Raw genomic sequence first — 23291 nt, 5'->3', positions numbered from 1 at the left:
AAGGAATAGACACGATGCCATCCCATGTAGGAAGGAGGCGGGGGGGAGAGAGGGAGAGGGGGAGAGAGAGAGAGAGAGAGAGAGAGAGCGAGCGCAAGAGAGCGAGCAGTATTAGAAGGAAAAGCTGGGCATAGCTTTAAGGCACGTGCAACGTAAATGGAAGCTGGAGGTGGTAAGGTGTGTGGGCAGCAGCCAGCCTGAGGAGGGAGAGGGCATGATAGGGAAGAATGGAATCAATCCTACAGATAAAAACGTCAGATAAAGCTCATGTTTAGATGGCGCCTGCAGATGAAACTTCAGGGGCCAGTGGCTCTGAAGTGTGGCATGCTGGCTTTGAAAGGACCCTAGAATTCACTCAGTTCCCCACAAGAGCCCTGAAAGCCCACGTGGGCAGAGGAGGAGGTGCCAAGCCCCAGCTTCAGGCTTTCCTGACTCCCAGGCCTGCTGTGCCACTGGACCCACACATCTATCCAAACAGCACAGCTGTCACGTTCTGTACATGGCTTCAAGGGGATGGCAGATGGCTCTTTGTGGATATAATATATGCCACCACCACCTTCTGAGAAATTTCCCACTTATGTATCTTGTGTTGGGTTTCCCAGAGGCAGGGGTTCGTTCTGACATGAGGACTCCTGTGAAAGTCATTTATTAGGAAGTATTCCTGGAAAAAATAGGTAGGCAGGTGAGACTCGGAAGGGAAGGAAGTCAGCAGGCAGGGTCCCACAGAAAGTGGCTTTGGCTCGATCCCATATGAGATCTCTGGAAACTGTGGGTCACACCTGGAAAGGGAACTGTCAAGGGTGGCCCTCAGGAGGTGTAAATTTTCCGGTACTTTTGCTTCTGGTCAGGTGTGGCAGCAAGGTAGGCTCCAGAGGCCCAGCGGTGGGGGGCCTCTGCCCACAAAGGGACCCAGGTGCTGGCTGTTGGGGAGTAAAAGCAACTGGAATGGGTGTGCACAGGTGGGGCTCTGACAAGGTCTGCTGTCTCACTTTGGACAAGTTTCCTACCTTCTCTAAGGCTCAGGTAACTCTTCTAATGGCCTGGTATGTTCTTCTACTTCTACATTTCCTTTCAAAGTTCTAAGTTGCTAGAAGGTTCTTATTTATACTGTGGCCAAATTTCACTTTGTAACTTTTTTTTATTAAAAAAATTTGTTTTGGCTTATTAATTATTAAGACACAGAGAAACAGCATGAGTGGGAGAGGGGCAGAGATAAAGGAGACATAGAATCCGAAGCAGGCTCCAGGCTCTGAGCTGTCAGCACAGAGCCCAATGCAGGGCTCAAACCCACAAACCTTGAGATCATGACCTGAGCCGAAGTCAGATGCTTAACCGAATGAGCCACCCAGGAACCTCTTTCTCTGTAACTTCTACTTACTGGTCCTAGGTCTACCCTATGTAGCCACAAAGCCACTTCTGTCCCTCCTGCCTTTCAGAAAGTTGACAACAGAGATCATTTAACCCCTAAAGCATTCTTTTGTTTTAGCCTAAAATACCCACCTCCTTCACTTGATCCTTGTATGAAAGAAAGAATGTTTCCAGACCCTCCCCTCCTTTTGGCTGACCTCTTTGGACACTACCTGCTTAATCTAAAGGCCTCTTAAAATGTAGCTCCAGATGGGAACTCAGGGCTTCTGATTTGAGTTTTCAGTCAAGGGCTTGAGAAAATGTATTGCTTACCAAGTCATCATCCCATGCTACAGTGATCTGCTGTTAATATTATCATCATGTAGGGGTATGAAAGGCAAATAAGTCCACAATCTATTTTTGTTAATATGACCAGTCATATGACATGGGGCAGAGGCCACTAACTTATCCCATCTGGGTCTCTGACCTCTGACTTTTTAGAGCTAGTGCCTCCTCTCTTCTTTGGAAAATGTTGACATCATACCCATAACAAGTTGTTACCAAGAATGGTGAATTCAGGATGTAGCAGAAATTAGCAATGCTCAATTACAGTGCTTCTCACACTTTTTGAAGAAGGGCTTCGAGAAGCAGATTGCTGGGCACTCCCCACTAGTGGAGCCTTTGATTCAGCAGGTTTGAGGTGGGGCTGAGAATTTATACTTCTTAACAGGTTTCTAGGTGATACTGCAGGAAGATCACTGAGAAACACTACTCTATTACACTTCCTTTGTGCTTAGGCTCTGATATTATGAGTGTTCAGAAAGCTTTAGTCAAGGAAGAAAAAAGAAGGAAAAATTCACATCTATTGTTTGTACTTACATCATGAACAGTCATATCTATCTATCTATCTATATCTACCTATCTATCTAGATACATATATTTATATATCTATAGACGTATCTATAGATATATAATCTAATTTTAACAGTCCTGTGAAAGTACAGTCATCATCCTCCTTTTAAAAGCAGTAAAACGACACTCACAGAATTTAAGTCACTTGCTTAAAGTCATATGAGGCAGATATGGAAATGAAGCCCAGGTCTGTCTGACCCCAAAGCCCAGTCCTTCCCCACTATCAGTCTGCTTTTTTTTCTTAATGTTTTATTTATTTCTAGGAGAGAGAGAGAGAGAGAGAGACAGCGTGAGCAGGGGAGGGTCAGAGAGAGAGGGAGTCACAGACTGAAACAGGCTCCAGGCTCTGAGCTGGCAGTCAGCACAGAGCCCGACGTGGGGCTCGAACCCACGAACCGCGAGATCATGACCTAAGCGGAAGTCGGACACTTAACCGACTAAGCCACCCAGGCGCCCCTATCAGTCTGCTTCTTAAACTGTCAGCGGGGCCAGAATGCCAAAATCACATGTGATTAACACACACACACACACACACACACACACACACACACACACACACAGATATCACCCCTTGAAATTCTTTCGCTTCAACTGCATGTCACAAAGATACAATACATTTCCCATGCACAAAAAGTGGTTTTGGAACGGGGGGAAGATGACACAGGACTATTTCTCTACTGTATGTCTTTATTGTTTGTAATCATGTTTTCACAAAGAGCGAACTTAAATGTGCTTATCTCTAATAAACAGCTCTCTATGGAGGCTGCCAGAAACCATGCATTAGAAGGAAGCATATAGGGACTGAAAGGATTAGTGAATACAGATGATAAAGAGTTAATCTGCCAAAAAGCGGTATCCTAAATATCAAACAAGCACATTTTAGAATTCTGTGGTTTTGAGAAAAGGTTTCCAATATTATTACTATACATAATTGGTTTCTTTTTCCTCAAAAACACACTATAATAGATGAAACTTGAGAACATGGTCACAAAAGACCAGGTACTGTATGACTGCATTTATATGAAATATCCAGAGAGCTATAGAAAGTAGATAAGTGTTCTCTAGGGCTGGGGCAGGGCCTGGTGGTATAGAGAATTGATAGTTTAAAGGGCACAGGGGTTCTTATTTATTTTACTTATTTTTTTTTTTAAATTTACATCCAAGTTAGTTAGCATATAGTGCAATAATTATTTCAGGAGTAGAATCCAGTGCTTCAACTCCTACATATAACACCCAGTGCTCATGCCAACAAGTGTCCTCCTTAAAGCCCTTTGCCCATTTCGCCCACCCCCCACCTATAACCCCTCTAGCAACCCTCAGTTTGTTCTCTGTATTTAAGAGTCTCTGGGGTGCCTGGGTGGCACAGTCGGTTAGGCATCCGACTTTGGCTCAGGTCATGATGTCATCGTTTGTGTCGGGCTCTGTGGTGACAGCTCAGAGCCTGGAGCCTGCTTCAGATTCTGTGTCTCCCTCTCTCTCTGCCCCTCCCCTGCTGGCACTCTGTCTCTCAAAAATAAATAAAAACAAGGGCGCCTGGGTGGCTCAGTCAGTTAAGCATCTGACTTCCGCTCAGGTCACGATCTCACAGCTCATGGGTTCGAGCCCTGCATCAGGCTCTGTGCTGACAGCTCAGAGCTTGGAGCCTGCTTCAGATTCTGTGTCTTGCTCTCTCTGTCCCTCCCCCACTCATGCTCTGTCTCTGTCTCTCAAAAAATAAACATTAAAAAAATTAAAAGTACATTTGCTTTGTATCTTAAATTCCACATGAGTGAAGTCATATGATATTTGTCTTTCTCTAATTTTGCTTAGCATAATACACTGTAGTTCCATCCACGTTGTTGCAAATGGCAAGATTTCATTCTTTTTGATTGCCAAGCAATACTTTACTGTGTGTGTGTGTGTGTGTGTGTGTGTGTGTGTGTATTCACACCATATCTTCTTTATCCATTCATCTGTCGATGGACATGTGGGCTCTTTTCATACTAGGGCTACAATAGTGCTGCTATAAATATTGGGGTGCATGTGTCCCTTCGAAACAGCACTCCTGTATCCCTTGAATAAATACTTAGTAGTGCAATTGCTGGGCTGCAGGGTAGTTCTATTTTTAATTTTTTGAGGAACCTCCATACTGTTTTCCGGAGTGGCTGTACCAGTTTGCATTCCTACCAGCAGAAAGGGCACAGGGTTCTGTATGAGGGGATGAAAATGCCCCCAAATTAGACTCCAGTGTTGGCTGCACAACTGTAAATATGCTAAGAACCACTGAACTGTATACTTACTTTAAGTGAGTTATATGGTATGTGGATCACATCTCAATAAAGCTGTTACCAAAGAAAGCACATTATATTTGCAAAGAAATGCTGTGTCTGTTACATGTGGATATTTGCAGTTTTTGATTTTTAAGAAAAACATACTTAATTCTTTTAGAAATGAGGACTATGAAATGTAAGTTGAGCTAGACAGGACTGATTCAGGCCAACTGGAGCACTACTGCTGACAGCAGTGTTACCTCGACGTGGGAAGTCAGGTGTGTGCGGTGAGAACTGTGGTTCTAGGTTTTCTCGCAGGAGGTGCAGGTGTATGGAAGGGAATGTTGACAGCAGGTCACAGGTCTGACAAGGGGTGAAAGATTCAGAGTAAGTTGTAGGGCCCCACCAGGCGTGCTGGAGTGCATAGCTGGGCCTTCAGAAGAAGCCCAGCCATGTAAACTGGAACCCAAAGGAGCTGCTGGAGCACGTGGGGCCCCTCCTTCAGGTAGGAGTAGCAGCAGTGCATCTGACTAGATGCCAAGAGCCATGTGGGACTGATGTGGGTAAAGGAGTCAGGCTGAGGGCAGTGCTGCCTTGCAGTGGGGGGCTAGATGAGGTGGTCTGGCTTTTTCTGAAGGGTTGGGTCCAGTTGGGGGGCACCCACAGTTACCCATTTGGTTCTTAGGGTTGTTAGCTCACAGCCTGACCAGGATGTGTCTTCAACTCTAGCTGGGTGAAAGGAAGAAAGAGATCCAGAGAAAAGGAACTAATTGCAAGTTCCTCTTAATAACCCTTTGCTCCTCCCACTGATGTTACTACTAGGTACCTAGATCTGTTCAACCCAACATTAATTATGCCAAACACTGTGACAGGGGCTAGAGATCAAAAGATCAAGAAACAGTCCTTGCCTTCAAAGAGCTGATAGTCTACAGTGGGAAAGGCCACTCATAGCTGATCCTTTTCAACATGATGATCATATCCTATCACATGTGCTCATTACCACGCATTTAGGTTGGATTGCAGAGCCTGCTTCTAGGAGACCGAACTTAAGATACACATCTAGAACAATTTAAAAAAAGCATACTGAAATGTTATTTAGCATACTTAATATTGCACAAAAATTAAAAATTTGATCCTTTCTGCAAATGCTACTCAAAGGGCAAAAATGTTCTTGGATGGATATATAGTTACATTCTCTAGACAAAACCTTGGAATAACACCCAATATGAAAATTTCTTCAATTAATACAATTCTTTTTTATCCTCAATGGCAAAACACATTGAGGTGGCATGTTGGGCCGGTAATGAACATGAACATGCTTACTGTGCACAGTTGACTTTTTTGATTTCAAGATGTAAAGTCTTCCACAGCATCTTTATTCTCAAGTAAGTGTGACATTTTGGATTCAATCTAAATGCACGATGATGGACAGATCTGACAAGATATGATCGATTCTGGGGTAAAAAATGTGTTTTAAAAATTGTATTTAAAATTTACTACTATGCAATTTGGTTTAAGTAAACTGTGTGTTGCACTATTTTATTTTTATCATACAGGAGGTCACATAATATAGTCAGGAGAGAGCCCTGGATTCCCGTCCAGAGTCCGTAACTCAATATCCAAGTCATCCAGACAAACTATTCTCCGGGGCTCATTTACTACATTTGTTTGAAAAGAAAAACAAGAAATTGCACAGGAAAAGGAGAGAGTTTGGTTAAATGATCTACAATATCCCTTCCAGCAAATTTCTATTAAGTCCATTTAATTTCACCATTCAAATTTGTGCACACTGAACCAAACTGGTATTTTATTTTTAAACTAAGAAATTTTAGTACTTAAAAAAAAAAAACAACAACCAGCACCCCTCTGAATCCATCTGTAGTTTTAACATTAGGAATTCAAATTGGAGTATTTTTAGCCTTTGGAGTTTAAGCAAGCCCTTAACTTGAGCCTCTGCCTGCATTTTATAATTTGGCTAATTTAAGTCATAATGCAGTTCCATCTCTGGCAAAGAAAGCAGGATCGTTTTACTAATATTTTTAAGCACTTCAAGAATTCTACCTGGAGGCCCTGTAAGTACAATGGCATAGGAGGCAGAAAAGGATACATTTTAATCCTTCCTTAGACTTTTTTCTTCTTTTTTATGGAACACAATCCCAACTGTCAGAAATGCAAGTTATTTCAGATGCTCTCAAAAGGTTCACTTAAAACAGATTGCCAGAGGGGTTGAATTAGAAAACAGAAAAACCAATTCTAGATGAAAGCAAAACACAGAAGATCCAAATTGGCAAGAAGGAACGGTTATATTAATCATTTAGTTATTTAAGAGGAGGATGGAGAAGATGAAGAAATGCTTTCCTAATGTCTCAAGATTGGGTGGTTTTAGTCACCATTTCTGTCCTGGGTGCATCTTATAAATAACTTCATGAAATGGGGCCCTACTTAACTCTTGCCTCTACAGAACTTTGCGACCTTCCTTACTGCCCATTATCTCGTCACAGCATTGAAGATGTAGCAGGCAGTAATTAAATCAGAGTTTGGAAAGTCAGGGAGAGAAACAGGAATGAATTGTTTTCTTAAAGGAAGTGGTCATTCAAAGGCAGAAAATCACCTACAATTTCCTTGTCCACTTTGCCAAGGGATGGGTTGGGTAGGGTCCAGGAACAGGAAAGGAGAACTCAGCTGGGGTCAGGGAGCGAGGTTGGGAGCAAATTCCGCAGCGCGGAATGCGAGACAAGACATCCCGGGAGACGGCGCAGAGTAGGCCCAGCATCTCCAAAGGGTGAGTCCAGGTGAGGGGCGTGTTACCGAGCGCCGCTGGCGGGGAGCCCCAGATTCCCCCGGGCGTGGCTCCGGCCAGTAGCTCTGAGCGCAGCCTCCTGGGTGTCAGCGCGCAAAATCGCCGCTCAATCCCCGCCCCCGCCAGATTAATTAGGGCCTTCCGAAAGTAGAAAGTTTCCAGCCAGGGGCTTCTTTCCAGGCGCAAGGGCGCCAGGGGTTCGACGCTCCTCTGACCCAGCCGCCCGCCTCTCCCCAAACACCACCAGGTACAGAGTCCCCGGAGACCAGCCCCCCTCCAGAGAGCGCCTTCAGAAGCCCTAGCTGAGTTCCCGAGACCTCCTGGTGACCCGCGGCTCGTCAGGTCACGGGAGTTAAGTCCCAGGCCCGGGCCGCTTCCTCCAGCGCCCCGGCCCTGGGTTCGCGGCCAGCAGCCGGGGGGGCGGGGCGGGGCGCGCTATTCCTGTAGCTGTGAGCTACCGGCATGTTATGTACGGCGCCCAATCATGCCTCCGACGCGCCGAGCTGACCTGCGCCCCCCCTCCTTAATCCCCCAGGCTTTGATTTGATCCTCCGCGCGGAACAAGCTCACCCCCCTCTCCGCCCCGTACTCAGTTGTCCCCGGCCCTCACGGGTGCCCGCAGAATCCGTCCTCCTCCTCTACCTCCGGGAGGCCAGAGCCCTCGTCCCCCACTCCCGGGACGCCCGAGGCAGGCCACATCAGCGCATCTGCGCCGTCGGAGATCCAGCACCCGCCCCCAGAGTCAGTCCACCCGCAGCTCGGCCCTTCCAGGTGATGGTGCGTGGCCACTGCGGCCCCTGGCGCACAGGTGTGGGCTCTCCAAACTGGGCCGGGGAGGGGGCTTTGGGCAACGCGCTGGCAGCCTCCGCAGACGCCGGAACCAAACCCTGCACCCTCCAGAAGACTCCAAACTCCGCGCCCTCCGCTATTAGGAGCTTCTGGAAACCGTTCCCCAACCCGGTTTGCTCTGAAAGGGATACAGGGATATATGCAGGCCTGGATGAAGGAGCCCTGGGCTTTAGGCTGAGCAGGCAAAAATGGGCCCCTGCTAGGGGCTCTGCGGCTCGCGTAGGGGACCCAGAGGCGCGGTACCCCGAGATGTCTCTGGCCGTGCCCAGCGGGCCCCAGCTCCGACCAGGCCGCCTGCTGCCCTGGACATCATGAGTTACTTCCTATCTTACTGTAAAGCTCATGGCGGCGCACTGCTCACCGGCTACCAGGCTCTGCGCGCGGAAGGCTTCCTGTGCGATGTGACACTGGAGGCCGAGGGCAGCGAGTTCCCGGCCCATAGGTCGCTTCTCGCGTGTTCCAGCGACTACTTCAGGGCCCTGTTCAAGAGCCACACCCGGGAATCCAGGGCGCGCGTGATCCACCTGCACGTGCCGTCGGCAGCCGGCCTGCAGCGCCTGCTGGACTTCATCTATACCGCCTGGCTTCCGCTCTCCATGGACACTGTGGAGGACACGCTCGAGGCGGCTAGCTATCTGCAAGTCACCGAAGCCCTGGGGCTGTGCGGCCGCTACCTGGAGCGCCAGCTGTCCCCAGAGAACTGCTGCTTCGCCGCCAATGTGGCGGCGCGCTTCGGCCTGGCGCACACGTTAGGCGAGGCCGAACGCTGCATCTTGCGCCACCTGCGGGAGCTGCTGGTGGGGGGCGCGGGCCCCGCGGGGCTGCTGGAGCTGAACCCCACGTCGCTGAAGGCTGTGTTGGGTGCCCCCGACGTGGCGCGGGTGCCTGAGACCTGGCTGCTGGGTCTGGCGTTGGCCTGGCTGCGGCAGGAACCTGAGACCGAACGCCTGGCCCACTGTGCCTCACTGCTTGAGCGCGTTCGCTTCGGCCTAGTTCCTGCCGACGTGCTGCGGCGCGTGTATTCGGGCTCCGGCCTCGTGCTGCCCGCCCGGGTTAAGGGCCTCATTATCCAGGCCCTCAACTACCACACGGCGCCCTCCCGTCAGCCGCTCGTGCAGGGCGAGCAGACCAGCGTCCGGAGCCCCCAAACCCGCATCTTGTTGGTCGGAGGGTGCAGGGCGCGGGAGGCGGTGACCGAAGAGGTCGCGGCTCCACGGGGGGTAGCCAGGGGCAGGGGCGCCGCAGCGGAGCCCGAGGAGGAGGAGGAGGAGGAAGATGGGCAGTTGGAAGAGGAGGAGGAGGATTGGGAGCTCACCCAGGACGTGGTGGCCTTCGATGTGTACAACCACCGCTGGCGCAGTCTCACGCGCCTGCCTGCACCGCTACTGGGGCACAGCGTGTGCACCTCAGGAAATTTCCTGTTTGTCCTGGGCGGGGAGAGCCCTTCTGACGGCGCCTCCTCACCCCTGGCAGACGGTCATCGGGCCGTCACGGCCCAAGTGCACCGTTACGACCCGCGCTTCCACGCTTGGACTGCGGTGCCCGCTATGCGAGAGGCGCGGGCCCACTTCTGGTGCGGCGTGGTGGGCGAGGGGCTCCTGGCCGTCGGGGGTCTGGGCGCCGACGGCGAGGCGCTGGCGTCCGTAGAGACGTACGACCTGCGTCGGGACCGCTGGACCGCGGCCGGGGCGCTGCCGCGGGCGTTGCACGGCCACGCGGGGGCCGTCGGGGACCGCGGTGTCGTGTACATCTCTGGGGGTAAGGCGGAGAGAGGCGAGGGCGGTGCTAGCAGCCTCCGGGACGTGTACTCCTTGGGCCCTGGGGAGCGAGCGTGGAGGAAGAGGGCGCCCATGAGCACTGCCCGCTTCGGGCACCACATGGCTGTGCTGCGCGGCGCGGTGTTCGCCTTTCTGGGGCGCTATGAGCCCTTCTCTGAGATAGAACGCTATGACCCCGGCACGGACCAGTGGACTCGGCTGCAGCCGCTACCCTATGATCGCTTCTGCTATGGGCTGGCCGTGGTGGAGGAGACGGCACTGCTGCTGGGCGGCCTCAAGTGGCGGGATTCGCGGCAGGTGTCTACCCGCAACGTGGTGGGCTACGACCTCGACCTGGACCGCTGGGAGGACATTGGCTGCTCGCTACCCTGGGCCTGGAATGACCTCCAGTGTGCAGTGCTGCAGCTGGCTGAGGGTGGGGATGAGGAGAGGGAGGGAGGGCTCAGAGAGGCGCCAGATTTAGTGCTGGGCTTAATGGGTTAATGCAGTGCAGTCTCCGGGTGACAAAGGAGAAAGTGTCGCTTTTGAGCAGGCTTAACAGTATCACGTGGGCTTTTCCTAAGAATGGGACTCTAAGGGCAGGGCGGCTTCTGAAGTTTAAGAATGCAAACAAAAGGTTGGCCCAATTGGAATATTTCCCCTTAAGCTGAGAACGGGAGACAGGAGGGCCAACATAGAAGGATATATGAATCGGCTTCAGTGAGCTGGAAGTCTAGAAGACTCACGCTGGTCTAGAGATGGACTTTTGAAAATAAAATATGACCCTGTTTTCCCTCTTACAGTTAAAGTGTTTCCCTAGGTGCTAAACTGATTACTTTTGTGCCAAACAAGGCCAAAAATATACCACAAGAAATTATATACAAACCCCAGAAAATTGTTAACTATAAAAGCTGTAATAAATAGTCCAAAAAGATAACATTATCTGAATAGTGAAGGAAAAGTGCCTTCATTAAATAGCATGAAATCACTGTAAGGAGAGCTATGATTTTATGATCCAGAACCATGTTTATAGTTCTGCTCTGATGGTTTAATATAAATGTAGAACTGAGAGAGAAAAGAAATCTCTAAGAAAGCATTTGTTTCTGGAGAAAGTAGATTAGGTTAAGTTTTTCTGTCCCTCATCCTTATCCCGAGCCTGCTTTTGCCTTGGCTTTAGGCCACTCCTTGGTTTTAAGTTTTATTTAAGTAGTCCTTAGCCATAATAATCAGGCTCTTCTGGTTAAGTGGCACATCTAGCAAAACCCAAACCTATTTGTCTGTAAATGTTCATTGGGCAGACATGCCATAGGTTATATTAAAAAAGAAACCAGTAACTTATTTTTGGCGGTCCCCCTCCCTTCCCCAACTTCCCAAGAATCAACAGAGAAAGGAAAGAAGAGTGGGTGAAATTTTCAAGTTTGTGGCAGCTAAGTGGGAAACCAGCTTGATTTTGCAGGGTCTCAGAAAATATACTTGCATACACTGAACAGCTCCTGCTTCTGCCTTATACCAAACAGGGAGTGGCAAAGTTAGAACTCCTAACTAGGGAAGGGGGTAGGGGTCGATGGCTCTGTGGTTAGGTCTCAAAGAAATGTGAGGAGCTCTGCATGAATAAAGTAGGTGCTTTATAAGGATTCATTAAGAGCTAAATTTATTTCACTTCAGTTTACAGTGCTGCCTCTCTCCTAGATTTGAAACTAATGCAATTAAATGTACAGATAAATATAGTGTTAAAAGGTCTCTTTCATGCTAAGCTAGTCACGAGTCTTTTAAACTTCATTAGTTTAATTTTTACCATTTAAAACAACAGAGCTGACTTTACAAAGGTAAAAGCTGCTTTGTAGCAACACGGCTAGTCTTTCCATCAACTGCTCATTGTTTACAGGGTAAACATGTATGTAACCATGACACATCCATCAGGTACGGATATTTTTAAGTGAATGTACACATTTGGTCTAGTAAACATCAACAAGTCTAAACACCTGTAACAAGCACACTTCATCTTAGGACAAGAGGTTTTTGTTTGTGGGTTTTTTTTTTTTTTTACATATACAAAATTCCACAAATTTAATGTACGTCAATATTCATGCAGTAAATAAATGTTTTTACAAATAGTTTTTTAAATGATAAAAATATCACACTAGACCCAAAATTCCATACAAACCTTATTAATACATGATTTTTCATCCATTTTGACTAAATATAGGATTACTGAAAATGTGCTGTAGAAAGGCCACTCTCCTGTACAGTGTGCAAAGTCTGCAAAACGAGTGATTCAATGTTGGTTTCAAAAGCAAAGAAAATGATCCCTGCTGTGGAGTTTTTACTTCCTCCTCTACAGCAAAAATATTCACTGGCATATATCTGAACTCTTAGAGATGAAAGTACATTCACTGAGCTGTACAGGCAACAGTATAAAGCTGATTAGAAGTAGATTTAGGATATAGAATAGTAAAGGAGGGTCCCTTCCTCCCCCTAAAAAACAGCAAATTGTGACTTGTACGTTATGCAGCCAGACACTAAAAAGCAGCACAGTCATTATCATGCTGTGATCACTTTCAAAAACAAGATACTTATAAATGGAAATATATGAAGAGAACTTTTTCATAGACTTCATCCACTCTACAGAACAATTCATGAAGCTAGGAAAAACCTCTATAAATTCTTTTGCTCATGGAATTCATTGTAATATATCTCTGAATGAACCATCATCCTCTTCCTCCTCGAGAGAGAGGCACATTTCATTTGTCAACATTATTTTTATATTAGAACACACACCAGCCTGTAATGAAACATTTACTTCCCTGCCTGAAGTATAATTATGTAAGCGTAATTAATGGACTGGGGGAAAAATTGGAAAAATTACTGAAAAGTTGAGTCATTTCAGTTTATACCTTGTTTTTTAGGAGCCGGAGTTTAAAAACACGAGTTTGGGCTGAAATTGTTTATATATATAGATACTTATATCTATATATCTATCTATCTTAGCTGCCTTTCTGGGTGAATTAGCTGTGTTTTAAAAAATCCACTCTCAAATTCCTCTGTACACAATCAGCATTTCGTCACTACAAAAATAAAGGAAGATTTAAACCAAGAAAATAAAGCAGCTCTATCTTCAATTTTGGTCTTAGTTACAAAAACATCTTACAAAGCTTTGCCCTGATACACCATTAAGTGTCCCCATAGATTTGGAATAGTATTTCCATTAACCAGCTTTCACAAGTTAATAGACTATTAAGACGAATATTAGATACCTGAACTTTTCTTATGTTGATGCTCTTCTATTTTGCTTAACTCTTGTATGCACATCTACATTTCACAAAAATAAAACTACAGCATTAAACTTTGTGCAATGTTTAAGAAAATTCTTCGAACATTTTAATAAATATAAAAAAGGTTTAAATTCTTTCCCACCCACAAGGATGTCTGCACCTGAAAAAATGTGATTTACTTTTGAAGTCCTGTTTGTATAAAATTAACTTAAAGGGAGAAAAGATGATCTTATATAGAAAATTGCCTTTTTGTGGTTTTACTACTTGAAGACCACCTGTCTTCAGAGTTGTTTGCAAAAGTTAATTTTAAGTCACTGAAGACCGTTGATTTTGCACATGGTAAACATAAGCTGAGCACTAATTGCATATAAAATACACAAATGCTCATTAAAGACAGTGGTATTATGACCATATATGGTTTGTTTCACATAGTTTAAAGTATAACTTGTCAAGTGTCCCATACACTGATATAAAACTACCTCATATACTTGTTCAAAGTACCAGAAGGTACCAGATGGCCAGAGGGCAGAATATACTTACACATGCGTTTCAATGTATGAGTGAGTGTGTGTGAGAGAGGAAGTGATTACATCTACTTCAGGAGAAATACTTAATGGGTCATTTGAGGTTGTGTTTTGACAGATATCCAAGAAAAGATCGAGGTACATCTGCTTCCATTGTTGGAATTCTTTAGATGTCAAGTCTGGATTGTCTAGGACTTTATCAATAATGGCTACTTCCCCTTCTCTTGCCTGAAAAGCAAAAGGATTCAGCAGTTAAGTTGGGTATAGACTTTTGTTCAAGTTTAAAATAAACTTAATATGCAAATATTAAGAAGCCCATATGAAACAGTTCTGGTATGCTCAAACCCAGCTATTTAGACTGAAGTCCTAGTGTACTTTTTTCTACACCCAAGGTATGCCTGTATTGCCCACTGTGTGTGGTTAATTTTTAATCTTGGCCAGTCTTGTTTCCTGTCTCTACCTATGGAAACCTTCCTCATTCTTTAAGAGCCGGTTCAAATGCCTCTCATTTCTTAAAGCTTTCCTTCAACAATGGAGAAAAAAAGGTTTTCTCCTTCATTTATGTCCTCCTGACACTTTATCAGAGCCACTGAATGGACTTCCTACATTCTGTCTTGAGTTACTCTTGCACTGTTTTCTCTCTCCTGCTACATGGTTAGCTCCTCATCCTTGCATGAGAGCAAATACATTATTTTTGTTGTATGAACATCATGGCTCCCTTCCTGAAGCACTGGGAGGTCTTCGATGCAAACTAGCCTCCCTTCTCAGCTGGAGATGGCTCTCAGTTGAAGAATGAGCTTCATTATGGGGGAACTCAATACAGCACAGCTATCACCTGTGGGAGAAGTGAGTCTTCCAGGTGGGAAGGGGGATGGAAGATGAGGGAGTGAGACAGTCTGAGAAGCTGAGGTTTGGCTTAAAAAAATTATTTTACAGTGTTTATTTATTGGGGCATCTGGGTGGCTCAGTTGGTTAAAGCGCTGGACTTCAGCTCAGGTCATGATCTGTTGTTAATGAATTCGAGCCCTGCATCAGGCTCTGTGCTGACAGTTCAGAACCTGGAGCCTGCTTCAGATTCTGTGTCTCCCTCTCTCTGTGCCCCTCACTTGCTTGCTCGCTCTCTCTCTCAAAAATAAACATTAAAAAATTAAAATAAAATGTTTATTTTTATTTATATTTTTCTAATTTCTATTTTTAATTTTATTTATTTTTAAAATTTACATCCAAGTTATTTGGAATATAGTGAAAAATGTTTATCTATTTATTTTATTATTAAATTGTTTAATGTTTATTTATTTTTGAGAAACAAAGGGAGACAGATCATGAGTGGGGAAAGGAGACACAGAATCCGAAGTAGGCTCCAGGCTCAGAGCAGTCTCAAACCCAGGATCTGTGAGATCATGACCTGAGCGGAAGTCAGACGCTTAACCAACTGAGGCACCCAGGTGCCCCAAATGTTTATTTATTTAGAGAGAGAGAGCCCGAGCAGGGCAGGGACAGGGAGAAAGGGGGACAGAAAATCCGAAGCAGGCTCTGAGCCATCGGCACAAAAACAGACCAGGGGCTCTATCCCACAAACCATGAGATTGTGACCTGAGCCGAAGTCAGAAGCTCAACCAACTGAGCCACCCAGGCACCTGCCACGCCCCCGGAAAGTCCCCCAGGCACCCTGTAAGGCCTGTCTTTAATGGGCTCAAGGAAGAGGCAGGGAATTCAAGAGAATGTTCTTCAGGAAGTAGGAAGGGAGAGCTGGGAAGGAAAGACAAACAGCAAGGTGCCTAAGCAGTTGTTCTGGTTCTTGGTAGGGACAGTGTTGCTGAAGCCGAGGATGTTGGGAGTTGTCCTGTGCTTGGCGAGTGGTCAATTATAGTTCCAGGGCCTATACACATCCAAGGTTGCTTGGCAGTTATCCTTCCCTAATGGGAGATTTCCATTCTCTGTGAATTTTCCCACACTGAAAAGTACAGCGCTTTCTAGTTTGGATTTATCAATGAGGGGCATTTCTTTAAAGCGACTTTTCATCATCTTTACCTCAGAGAGTGAAGCGCAGTGTCACATACCTAGTGATTCACCAATACTCAATGAACTGAACACTGGCAGGAGCTCAAATTCTTTGCTACCGGAAGTAAATGCTTTTAGGGAATCCAGACCATAAAAGACAGGGTTGAGGGGCTTAGAAAGACAGAAGCAGGTCTTTAAAATATGTGAGCCTGACCTGCTTCAAAATGCCTGTCTGCTTTGGCAGCTAGATGGTTTGGATCTGAATAGGGTGGGGTGCTCGATAAGGTGGGAGGGTGAAGTTATCTTTGGAGTGCGGCTGGTTAGTAGAATTATTCTTATGAGTATTATAGCTCTTTTTAAAATTCTGTTCTTAGTTACCAAAAGGTCATTACGTTGTCCCACAGATTTGCAGTAGTGTTTGCATGAATACCAACTGAAAGCTAATTTACTCTGAAAACTTGGCTGCTTTCTTCTGGAAACTTTTTCAAATCATGCATTTTCTATTTTGTTTCTCTCTTTCGTACTCATCTGTGCTTCAAAATCACAAAACCTCAGCGGTATACTATGGATCTGAAATATTTCCCAAAGGAGCCCTGTGACCTTTTGTTTCCTGAGATTACTGTGCCACAGACTCTGTATGGTAGTTCTTTTCTGTTTTTGATTTTTCAAGGGCTCAAGGCCTGCTGAGGGAGAGTTTTTGTACAGCAGGCCCTGTCCTCTCATATACACTCACAGTGAGGGGGCTCTGTTTTCTGCCTCCTTCCACTTCTTGCCTTTCTGCTCCTCTTTTTCCACTACCTCCTCCCTACTCTGGGGGTGGCATAATAAAGAGACTGGAGATAATGTAAGCACTTATGGAAATGCAGAATAAGAAAGTAACATGTGAGCTGGGAACTGATAGCATAAACAGAACAATTATAAAATTTCTACATGGAACATGAATCACTGTGGCTTCACTCCAAATGTGCTGCAGGGGATAGGCACAAAATATCTCAAAGCCTTTTAGTTCCCACTATTGCATTCTGCATGCATGCTGTGTTCTTTTAATAACTATATTAATAACTACATGGCATATTTATCTTAGGAAAATGAAAGACTGAGGAATAACACCAGCCTCGCATTTTTGAAAAAAAAATTTAATTATATCCTGTTTTCTCTGAGAACTAAATCACATAACATTTAGCCAATGCTTTGAGATGATAATGAAAAGTTAAGGTTATTTCCTCTTTACCAATGCACTTACTACCTTATAGGAACAGCTCAACTTCAGGTTCTTCCTGTTTACTTGCCATCCACTCCACCTCCCCATTTTCTATTTCTTCATTTAGAGTATCTGGTAAGCCACTGAGTTCAAGAATGAATCTCTTGAAAGGAATTTCTCCTTCCATTTCATATCTTACCTTTAAAGTGCTTTTGAGAATTCTCAGCCTGTGTAGTTTTTCATTCATCACAGGGTCATTACATCTCTTTATAAATGATAGCTTGTATTCCATCTTGGTTGAAATGCGATGTTCTCCCAGCGGTGACAGACTGGCTTGCTCCAATGCCCTGTATAAATCTTGCAATGAATCTCCTAACTTGTCTTCCCTACTTTCACCTGCAATGTCCAAAAAAAAAAAAAGAGAGAGAGAGAGAGAAATGAATCCAGTGTAATGAACAGTTATTGGATACTCCAAAAATCTACTAAAGAAATCCAAACCATTTGAGAAACAGGATAATGAATGATTGGGAAAACACTCTATTATATTAAAAAAAAAAAAAAAAACAACCCACAGCTGCTAGTTATACTGGGTAAAATTTTTAAAATGGTCAAATAATAAGATGTTTGATTATCAAAATACTCTCTTAATAGCAAATCACCATACATATCTTGAGTCCATTAAGTTCAAAGATAGAGTACAAAAGGTACACAACACAGAAACAATCCTGCACATAATTTAATATTTTAACACATTAATGAATATCCCTTATCATTATACTGAGAAGCATAGAAGTGCTGATTAATAGAGCTCTCCTGGTTTAGCAATACTGAATGAGCTGTTTTTTACATTTTTTCCAGACTGCATAAGATGGAATGGTATTCACTGGAGTATATTTGATTATAAAAATCTTCCAACAGTGTACCATAGAAGATTATTAGGTTTCATGTGACTGCCATAGTAATGCCTGCCACATTGTAAATACAGTAAATTATCATAAATTATCATTGAAAATATTGCTTTAAATAAAATGAAATATGAGAATATGTTTATATGCAAATGTAAGGAAAAATCTGGCACATACTAAGAGAAGCTACTTAGCATTGTAAGATCTGGGAAGAAAATACTCCAACTGAGTATTTTGAGAAAAAAAATTAGAGACTGGTCCAGGAAAGGAACATAGATCTATTTGAATAAATCAAACTCCCATCTTTTTTACTGCCTGAATACTGATGTCATATCTTTCTCAACAATGATAAACAAAGATAAACTCAGATTTTGCTTTGAGTAGTAGATAGGATTAGGGCTATATCACATTTCCTTTAATAGAGAGCCAAAGAGTCCTATTTGAGGAATACTAATTATATTGGCTCAAGGAGTAAATATGGAATGTTGTTCCTTCTACCATGGTTCATGTGAATATTTTAGGCTTGCTGACATAGTTAACAAACAAAAAAAAAAGACTACCTAACTGCTAATTGATAACAATACTAGTTAACACTTATCTGTGCTGGGCAGATGGGTAAATGATTAGCATTCATGATCTTTTTTAATTTTCAGAACAATACTGAGAGTAGATCTATTGGATTTTCAGTTGATAGCAGTGAATCACTTTGCTCAAGGACATACATAGTAAGTGTAAGTGGTGGAGCCAAAATTGCCACTGGGCAGTCTGGCTCCAGAATCCATGATTTTTACAAGAATTCTACACTGCCAATTTTGCCAGTGTTTATTTCAACTGTGTATTTAACAGTAGATGTTGATGAATTTGTGAGGATTCCTTAAAAAGGAGCATTCTCAAAAAATGTTTGAGAGTGTATCTAAAGTGCCCCCAAAATCCATAAACATAGTACCTTAACTTGAAAGGATCACCTTTAGGGTTACAAAATAACTCCATTTCAGTTTCATACTCAAATTTTGGTGCTGCTGCTGAGGTTAACAACTAATGGTAGGCACGGTTATTGACTCTTCCCATTAGAAAGTTCCTTGTTATCATCGGCACATGTTATCATTAATTCCTCTGTAACGAATTTTTAACTTCCTAATCATGTACCTAAGTTAGAACTATGAAAATAAAAAAAAAAACCCTTTAAACAACAGTTTTTAATTCTCCGTTGGCTCATCCTTGAATGTCTGCAACACCTAGAGGATTTCAAGGGATGGGTGACAGGAGGACTGCAAAAAGGAGGAATTGCTTTGTGGTTTAAGAGCAAGATCAAAGTAATATAGGAAATTTTGACAGAATGGTTCAGAGCCAGGAAGGCACATAATCATAAGGTCATTCAGAGTAACTAAATGGGAGTTGTAAAAACAAGGATACATTTGAACAGCATAATTCCATTTCATAAAATCACAGGCCAGGAAAGGACCCCAAAGAATTAGTTAGTAGTCCTCACTCTTTTTGCCTCAGGGCAAGACTGCATCCAAAGCCAGATGTAATTTCAAAGTGCCGGAGTGAGTGGGGATGGAAGGCCTGACTGATGTCAATTACAGTAGTTAATGTATCAGGTGGCCTACTGTTTTTCGATTCTTGAAAGGTTGTGAAGAAAAAAAGGGATTCAGATGATAGTTTTAGAATTTAAGGGAGGCAGCAGTATTCTTACATTTTATATAGTAAATTTTTATTTTATGATAACCTTCCATAGTGCCTAATACTGTAGGGAATATGTATTTTGTTTAAAAACATTCTTACCCAGTTTTCTTTCTCCCCATTTCTTAAAGTTTGTCGGATACTAGGCCAGGGAACTGATTTTTTTTTTTTTTTTTTTGGTAAAATTTCAATGTGGTTTTACTTTAAGAAGGGTAAGTAAAGATCTCATGTTAAAAAGTGACAAACATAGCTATTAAATAAATAAAAATGGAAAGCTTTTTCCCCCCTTCTTGCTGTCAAGGGGCAAAAGCATTCAACCGAAGGACAACATAATTCTGCGAAGAATCTGGTTTGACAGCTGTTAAGAAGAATTGAGTAGAGATTTATCTCTGGGCAGCACATTTGAACGAGGAATCACAATGAGACGGAACACAGAAACATTTCCAAGTATATTAATGGAATAGTGTGGCTCCTATTAGAGATAAGTAAGGCTCCCCTCCCCCCAATCCATACACATCATACACATACGCAACACCACAAGACACAGTAGTGGGATGAGAAAGGATGAGGGATTGAAATGCCAGGCTACCACAAAATGCCACCAGTTACTTAACATTTTAAGACTAGACAAAGAGTCCTTTTATTGTCAAAGGACGGGGGTGAGGAGCAAAGTCACATTATAAATCTGATTCACTGTGCTCAACAGTCAAAACAACACAGAACTCAACATTCAAGACAAAAACAGACCTTTATTTTCTTTTATAATTTTCAATTGGTTTCCTTGATTTTTTTTCTCAGATGAATAGCAATTAAGTCAATTGGAGCTACTGTTGCAGCTGAAAATATGAAAGCACCTTTATTTTCTTCTCATTTTGCCCTCTTCTTCTTCATCTCCTCACTTCTCTTCTGGTTTCTCTTTTTTCAACTTTGGCTTTTCTTCTTCTAGAAGAGCCTTGCTTTGGAAGATGAGGCAAGAAGTTGTTGAATTCTGCTTCCCAATGGACTTCCCTTCAATGTACCAGTTCAGCCATTTCAAGTACTGGCGGAAAACCAGCTTTTTGCAATTTGACATAAGGTTTTTGAAAGTTGGCAGAGTGCAGAAGACCACATGCAAACCACAGGACGCGCATAGGAACCTTCTGCAATTCCTAATGAGGAATTGTATCAGCTGCTACAATGGAATTTTAATTTGTATCCAATTTACACAGGAATTCTGGGCCTATGGCAGGAATAAATTCCCTCCCAAATTTTACTTATGGTTATTTTACAATATGCAAATTGATCCTGTGTCAGATGACATACTCTTCCAGTTTTATTAAAAGCAAAGTGAACATATAAATTTTTCTTTCCGGTATAAAATTTCATTGACTGATAGATTGGAGGATCACAATGAAGTTACTGATGGGTTAACTTTTATTCTATGTTGGGGGGGGTTCATTTCTGGCTGTGTCCTACTTGGCAAGGTTGAAAGAAGACCCCCTATTGTCTCATTTACACTCTAACTACACTATGAAATGCGGTGACTCTAGGAATGTGGTATCACAATAGCTCACTGTCCGGTGGTCTCAGGTTGCATATGACTTCCAGGTGGCGATAAAGAAAAGTTCAAGGGAAAATATTAGCCAACACAAAATAATACATTGTTGGGACTTTCTTGCAAATGGCTTACTAGCAGATGATAATGCATTTCTCAAACACTAAAAGGTTTTTGGTCGACTGACGTATTTCCTTACATTCATGCTCAGTGGTTTCCAAACTTTTTTGATTGTGCATCTTTACCAGTTAAAACACTTCTGTTGTTGGTAACTTACATATATGTATTACTGTATATTAATACATATGCATGTATAAAAAAAGACACAACGTAAATTCGAAAGGACGGATTATAAAACCTGAGGAGAAATTCCAATGTTTTTTCTTCCTGTATCTTAATAGCCCTGTACTCTCCTTCAGAGACTGAGACTGTGACTTTCCCAGAGCAGAATACACCTCCCTCTCATTTGCATTCCCCATTCTACCTGGCACAGTCCATTTTACACTCAACGTTTAAAGTGAGTGATGGTTTTCTCTACTTTATACACCAAGTACTCCAAAGAGGGCTCCCTGTCAGGTGACTGTGTACTTTTTCTGACAGTCTATCATAGAATTCCCTTCATGTTTCTTTGGTGAACGTTAAGGAGAGCAGAATACAGACTTGGAGACGTAAAATTTCATTCTAGTGTCCTCCATGTTTCCCTGACCCTGCAATGACAATGTTGTAGGAGGGTAGAAAATAAAAATAAAACAAAATGAAATGCATATACCAACTGGGCTCTTGAAGAACCAAGCCAACAGCGGATAATCAGTTCTGGTACATGTTTTGGAAGGGAACCGTGCTCTTTTAAAATTGGACAATGATGTCCTCGTGGAAACAGTTGTTCCTTCCACAACACAGCAGGGTAATGCAGAAAGCTGGGAAAAGCTAGGTCACAAGTGGGAGAGAAGGCTGGACATAGCAGCATTAGTCACCAGTCAGATGTGAGAGGCATTCGTCCTTGTGCAGCCGCAGCTGAGGGCGTCACGTATATGGAACACTATTCTTGTCATGAAGGGCAATTAACATTTGCATTGAGACTCAGGAATATTTTCTGTGAATACTAATTTACTACCACACCATAATAAACAGCTTATTTATATATAGGTGACAATTAAACATTTAATGGGTTCAATGTAGACAGTTTTAATGCTTCTAGGTTTTATGCTAAAGATGATTATATATTCAGGAGTTTACACTGTAATTTGAATTGTCTTATAATTAAATATTAGATCTCTTAATTCATGCTTTTATATGAGTACACTAGCTATGCCCACCATTGTAAAACTGGAGGGAGGGCAGTTTGTTATATCAAAAAATAAGCAGAAGATTTTAAAAGCTGGCTTTTACTTGTTGCTCTGTACCCAACCACTTCTTTCATAATTAGAAGTAATTTATATTCTTTTAGGCAAAAGAATGATTCAAATGGTGAAAAAAATGATTTCAAGTGAGAAAAAAATCTTTCTTTTAAAAAGAACAGCTCGAGTGAATCTTCTTTCTAAAGAACATGTGAAGCCCATTCCAGGAAGAATGACCTTGTGCTTCATCAAAATTAAGCACAGCCCATATTAGTGTCAGCCAATCTCTTCTGCACAACAGGAAAGCTTACTTCCAAAAAGATGTGACAAAAGAGACAGAACTGAAGTTTATTCTATATTTCATTCCCTAAGTACATAATTTCTGCCAAGTTGTGTGGTTTACTGCCACAAATAAGACAGTGGTCAAATTTTCAGGGCACTACAGTAGTTTTTATGATGAATAGTACAGATGGCAATATCTTGGTGTCCTTGGCATTGATTTATTGATCCAAAGGGAAAGTTCTCTGAAGGACAATCACAAACATAAATGACAGATTCTAGATTTGCCCATAGAATATAGAAAATTTAACTAGTAGAGACATGGAGGTCAAAGCACCTTGCTCTCAAGCGGGAACTCATAAAGAGGACAGCTTAAAACCAAAGCTAAGAGATGATTATATTAAAAAATTAATGTGGAGTCACCATATTCCTTAGTGAGAAAAAACTAAAATTCTTCTTATAACAATTTACCATGACTTACACAGAGAGAATGACCCAAGATAATCTCACTAATATTAGATGCCAACAAGAAGCTTTTCAATGGATTTCTACATATAACAACCATCATTTTTATATATACTTTAAAAACACATTAAAATGGTTAGAGCACAGAGGCAATTGTAAGGCAGATCAATGTGATT

The 23291-nt window shown here is 43.1% G+C and overlaps 2 protein-coding genes across 2 annotated transcripts in view; one reads left to right on the top strand and one right to left on the bottom strand.

Annotated features, from left to right (window-relative positions):
• Positions 1-8468: 8468 nt before the first annotated feature.
• Positions 8469-10418, top strand: KLHL34 (kelch like family member 34). Its single transcript, XM_039222555.1, has one exon. It carries the CDS (start codon positions 8469-8471, stop codon positions 10416-10418), a length of 1950 nt encoding a protein of 649 aa, XP_039078486.1.
• A 1130-nt stretch (positions 10419-11548) lies between these two features.
• Positions 11549-23291, bottom strand: part of CNKSR2 (connector enhancer of kinase suppressor of Ras 2) — a gene marked incomplete at its 5' end in the record, with an annotated part of 194760 nt that continues 183017 nt past the window's right edge. Inside the window, 2 exons of the mRNA XM_039222554.1 lie at positions 11549-13938; positions 17112-17308. Coding sequence (XP_039078485.1) covers positions 13723-13938; positions 17112-17308 — 413 coding nt within the window. The remainder of the gene's footprint in view (positions 13939-17111; positions 17309-23291) is intronic.

Source organism: Hyaena hyaena, unplaced genomic scaffold (genome assembly GCF_003009895.1).
Source record: "Hyaena hyaena isolate Hyena2069 unplaced genomic scaffold, ASM300989v1 scaffold_1158, whole genome shotgun sequence".
NCBI classification, from domain to species: Eukaryota; Metazoa; Chordata; class Mammalia; order Carnivora; family Hyaenidae; genus Hyaena; species Hyaena hyaena.
This window is presented reverse-complemented; position numbering and strand designations above follow the sequence as displayed.

Bases quoted from the DNA above. Each gene is read 5' to 3' on its own strand.
- KLHL34 (XM_039222555.1), top strand. From the start codon at position 8,469: ATGAGTTACTTCCTATCTTACTGTAAAGCTCATGGCGGCGCACTGCTC.